This window comes from Sycon ciliatum, chromosome 7 (assembly GCF_964019385.1).
Source record: "Sycon ciliatum chromosome 7, ocSycCili1.1, whole genome shotgun sequence".
NCBI classification, from domain to species: domain Eukaryota; kingdom Metazoa; phylum Porifera; class Calcarea; order Leucosolenida; family Sycettidae; genus Sycon; species Sycon ciliatum.
The window spans coordinates 33,536,963-33,541,962 of NC_088649.1; the positions used below are offsets into that span (position 1 = coordinate 33,536,963).

The window sequence follows — 5,000 nt, forward strand, 5'->3', positions numbered from 1 at the left end:
TCTAATTTTACCTGTGAGATGCGATGCTGACGCTGCAGCAGCCGGTGTTCCGCCCGCACCACTCTCATCCAGAGGGTTGGACGGTTGGTGGTGCTTGTGCTTCTTTCGTTTGGCCTTCTTACGATTGCCTTCCGGGATCATGCGAAACGCATCCGGTATCTGCAGGTGGACAGCGCGAGACACACGGACGTAACAGCGATGAACATGTTGACCCGGTCTCAAGAACTGGTGGATTATGTTACATGTATGTGCATCGATCTCTTTGTGTGTGTGTCAGGGGGCTGGTCGGAGGGTGGGTGGACCTCTCTCTTTCTCTCTCCCTTTCTCTGTCTCTGTCTGTGCCTCTCTGTCTGTGCCTCTCTGTCTGTGCCTCTCTGTCTGTGCCTCTCTGTCTGTGCCTCACTGTCTCTCTCTCCCCTCTCTTTCCTCCTCCCACTTTTAACTTTATAGCTAGCAATCACACAAATGAAGAAGAAAAATAGAAGAAGAAAACAAGACACACCACAACTGATACAGTACAACGCACCGGTCCAGGCCGTAAGCGAAAACCAAGCAGGGCGGATTTGCTTAGCGGCTCCAATTGTCTACCTCCAATTGGTGGCTTTTCAATGAGAGAGCGGAGATTGTCTTCTGCCGACGCTGCACCATCCACATTACCTGCGAGATTGCAGGTGGACATAGACACCGCATGATGAGTACATGTGTGTGTGTGTGTGTGCATGTGTGTGCGTGCGCGTGCATGTGTGTGCGTGCGCATGTGTCTGTGTGTGTGTGTGTGTGTGTGCATCTGTGTGTGTGTGTGCATGTGTGTGTGTGTGTCGATCAATGGCTGCAGTATAGCAACACTCTGTTAGGAGCTGTACTTTGGCACCCGTCTTGTTCAACTTGTATTAACGGGACCATTGGGTGGATGAGTGTGGGTGCGTGTGCCAGCTAGTTCAGTTGGTGGGTACACTTATGCCAGAGAGTGTTGGGTCTGTTGCCAACGGGTTCGGCTGCTGGAAGGCGCAATGTTGTACCTACCACCAGTGTTGGTTTCAGGGTTCATATCCTTTCTATTTTAAGTATACATACCTGTTAATTATGGTGCTAGTGAAGCCTATGAGTTATCAGATCCATTCTGATTTAGCCACCCACACTAGCAAGTATTACCTTCACCGGGGGCAGGGGTAACTGCAGTTGGATCCCGGGACGGATACCTTGATGCCATCAATCCCTTTCCTGCACCCTGTCCTCGCCCACTTACTGAGGTGTGGTGAGCCCATCAGTGGGATCATTTCCAAGTCCCCCCCCCCCCCCCCCCCCCAGAGTTTGGGGATTAAAGGGGGTGTCAGCTGTTGGGCGGTTCAATAGCCAATTGAGTCATCTTTCCAAGATTCCTTTTGAATCTCTCTCCCCTCTTCGGGGGAGACTTGCATGACCAGTCATGGCAGTGCATGGCAAGCACAGTACAGAGAGAGAGAGAGAGAGAGAGAGAGAGAGAGAGAGAGAGAGAGAGAGAGAGAGAGAGAGAGAGAGGGAGAGAGAGAGAGAGAGAGAGAGAGAGTGTGTGTGTGTGTGTGTGTGTGTGCGCGCGCGCGCGCCTGTGCATGCATGTGTGTGTACATGCGTCTGTCTGTGTGTGCATGTGTGTACGTGTGCATCATAGCATAACCGTACCTTCAACTCCCGATAGAAAGGATCCAAGAGATGATCTGATCTTTTTGCTGGACAACTTCTGATGTGCCTCCTCCAGACTCTTCATGGATGACTTCAACCATGCTTCCTCTTTCTCATGATCAAGAGATGCTGAGTTACACATGCAGGCATGCACACACACCACACCACGCACACACACACACACACACACACACAAGAATCGATACAGAGGGCGTGTGTGTATGTGGCTAGCTGGCTACACAGTATACTTGCGTGTAAAAAACACTCCATCCAGGTATACACGTATGCGCTACTGCAGGTGATACAACTCCTGATTTCAGGCTCCCTCTCCTTTGGGTGACACTTGCCCAACTGGGCAATCAGCCTGCTAATACATGTACCAGTCCCGAGAGTCCATAACCCCAAGAGCGTGCAACTCTGTACATGGGGATCCGCGCGGCGGAATTCCAACATTACGTCAAAAAATGATGTGCACGTTCGTTGCGCTTGAACAGTACCCTGATTGCAAGCATCGCGGAATGCGCAGTTTTGTCCTCCGTGCCTCGGCAGCATGACGCAATGTTGGAATTCCGCCGCGCAGTGGGCCTACAGCAGCCAGACCCCAGTTGCACACACGCTCTTGGGGTTGTGGACTCTTGCCAGTACAATAGTATAAGGAGACCAGAACTGAATTTTTTAAATATTTTTTGCCACGAACTGAACGGATTTACAACACAGACAGACACAGTAGCTGTGTGCATAACCTATGTGCAAACTGAGACGCATATACAGCAACGCAGTGGGCGCGTGCGATGCTTCCTCCACCTACCCAGCTTGGGCTCGAACAAATGAAACGAGGACTTGGGTAGCCCACTGGACTGGGAGCCAGCACGACTGCTCTGTGATGTGGCCACCACTCCCTGAGCCAATGCTGTGACAGTAGCAGCAGCGGCAGCAGCCGACCTATCACCACGAATCTCAGCTCCGGCGATGTGCTGCTGGCGAGTGGCTTCGCCCAGCGACACGGTGGCCTTCGAGGAGTCCATCTTTGTTGCCAAAGTGTCCCTTCGTTACCTGCTCATTGTTGTCAGCACTGGTGCGTGGCTGAGCTGACAACCTCTTGGGCCAATCAAGATACAAGAAAGATTCAGACAGGCGCAATGCTCCGATATCTCAATCATTCAGGAGAAGACAACAACAAAAGGCGAAGAAAACAATTCCTGAATAGTGAACTCTGAATGACATGACAGTGAAGTATTTTTTGTTTGTTTTGATTTCTCTCTTCGAAACGTAACGACTTTTACGTCTTTTTCATTAAAAAAATGTGTTTGCAAAAGTTTTGTAGCTAAATGCGATCGACGAGTACAGAGTCCACGAGTAGATCTACGAGTAGATCTACCACTACGAGTACCCGCGGTACGGGTTTTTTGACCAAAGTAACAGTTAGTTTTTCAACTCTCTTTGTAGCGATTTAAAAAAAAATCAAAAATCCATTGTGAAAACGTGAAGCAAAGTAAGTAGTTACCATGGTTACATGTAGTGTAAAAAAAGGCACAACTACACGTATACACGTGTACAGTAAAACCTGGTGTAAGCGACCTCTCGTTTTAGCGACCACCTGCTCTCAACGACCGTTTTTCCATGCACGGACAGTTCTACACAGACACTGTGAGACCTGGTTCTAAAGACCACCTGGCTTTAACGACCGCTTATTACTACAAAGTAGTAGTAGTTCCTCGACTCTAGCTCTGGCCTGTACTGCTGAGTGCTGTAGTCCAATGCCCCAACAATGATTATGTCAATGACAATGGTAGTCTGGACTAGTACTATTACTTAGTCTTTATAATAAGTAGTATGGGTGGGCTGGAGTCCACTCGGCCGATCGGTGTGGTGCCTGTTGGCAACGCTTGTTGTGGCGTCCAGCCTCCAGCCTGCAGTCCAGGGGCATCATGGCATCATCAGGCACTGGTCCTATACATGTATTATGGCCTATCGGACCCGGCGACAGACAGTCATCGATGCATCATCATTGTCATTCATGATCATGGACATGGGCCTACTAGTAGATCTACGTGTACTAGTAGTAGTACTAGATGATAGATCTCCTGTCTGCCCGGGGGGTCTGTACTCGACCTACATGTACAGCGCGAGAACGAACGACCAGTCGACTGTCTGTGCATGTGCCATCGCGAGTCACCATGGTCACGGAGTGTGACAAGTGAAGTGTGATCTGATCACTTCTCTTCTTCCGCCCTCCTGCTCTGTGTATCATCTATCTGGCGAACTACTGCACGCCACGCATGGTCAGTATGTAGTATTGTACTTATGTCTTTGTAGCATTGTACTTATGTCTTTGTTTGTAGCATTGTACTTTGTAGGGGTCCAGTGCATGCAGGCAGTGCAGTGGTCGACTACTTGTGCGAGAGAAAGCGAAGCTGTTTTTGGAAAGGCTGCACTGCATGACCTCCGCATTTTGAACTTGAAGTTGATTGGACGTCAGCGGGCGACCTGTTCCCTATTCTCAGACCAGGACTCGTGCTGCCGTAGCGCTGCTGCATGTGCCACTGGGGCCCGGATCAGCTCAGCGCGTGATCTTCAGTGTTTGTTGAAGTTAGTTCGTGTTTCGCCGACTCGCCGCCACCACTAGCACTATGTCGAATCTCCAGTCGGTTGTCGGGTTTGCTGAGCTGGCCAAACAAATGCAGAAGCGCTCCGCCAAGAAAGGCTTCGACTTCACCCTGATGGTAGTGGGTGAGTTTGCATAATGTCCACTCACTCTTGGCTCAAGACAAGACATACTTATTAGCGCAATGTTTTGTTGTTGCACTTCGGGCTGGCGTGGCGTATTGCAAATTGTCCTTTTTAGCGTTTCGGTCACGCTGAGTTCGGACCTAGTGAAGCGAACAAATCTGCGCTTTCCCTTTCGATTTGGTGGGGACATGTCGACACCACGCACTAGTGGTACTAGCGCACTACCTAGCCCAGACTACCATAATTATCGTACCAGCGAAGCAGTAGGCCGTATGTGGCGCTTGTCCATGTCATCGATTCGCTTGGTGCTGCGCTCGGCAATCCACGTGCGGCTATGCCGCTCTGCTTTGCCGTGGGATTTGGGATTTAGAGAGGAAACTGCATTCGTCCTCGTGGCTGTCCTTAGCACAGACCTCTCGTGATGCTGTTGAGCTGCGGCCTGTGTGCCACTCTCGCGACATGTGCATGCTCGCTAGCGCCGGCCGTCTTGCGATGGCTTGGACGATGAGTACTTTTTCGAGCTGGATAATAATTATTATTATAATGTAGATTATAATGTAGATGTGGTATTATGTCGGCGATGCTCAAACCTTGTATCAATGCAGGCTCGA

At 50.1% G+C, this 5,000-nt stretch overlaps 2 protein-coding genes across 4 annotated transcripts in view; one reads left to right on the forward strand and one right to left on the reverse strand.

The window, feature by feature from the left end:
• LOC135821366 (uncharacterized) overlaps nucleotides 1-2,900 on the reverse strand; it is an 11,324-nt gene extending 8,424 nt beyond the window's left edge. The window contains exons 1-4 of the mRNA XM_065334435.1: nucleotides 2,468-2,900; nucleotides 1,660-1,788; nucleotides 527-657; nucleotides 12-159 (exon numbers count right to left, since the gene is read on the reverse strand). Of these exons, the coding sequence (XP_065190507.1) occupies nucleotides 12-159; nucleotides 527-657; nucleotides 1,660-1,788; nucleotides 2,468-2,684 (625 nt within the window). The 5' untranslated portion in view covers nucleotides 2,685-2,900. The remainder of the gene's footprint in view (nucleotides 1-11; nucleotides 160-526; nucleotides 658-1,659; nucleotides 1,789-2,467) is intronic.
• A 1,098-nt stretch (nucleotides 2,901-3,998) lies between these two features.
• The window catches only part of LOC135821368 (septin-2-like), a 12,683-nt gene continuing 11,681 nt past the window's right edge, over nucleotides 3,999-5,000 (forward strand). For all 3 annotated transcript variants that reach the window (XR_010554336.1, XR_010554337.1, XM_065334438.1), the window contains exon 1: nucleotides 3,999-4,389. Coding sequence is in view for 1 of the 3 variants with exons in the window: in XM_065334438.1 (XP_065190510.1) it covers nucleotides 4,290-4,389 (100 nt within the window). In the remaining 2 variants the exon portion in view is untranslated. The remainder of the gene's footprint in view (nucleotides 4,390-5,000) is intronic.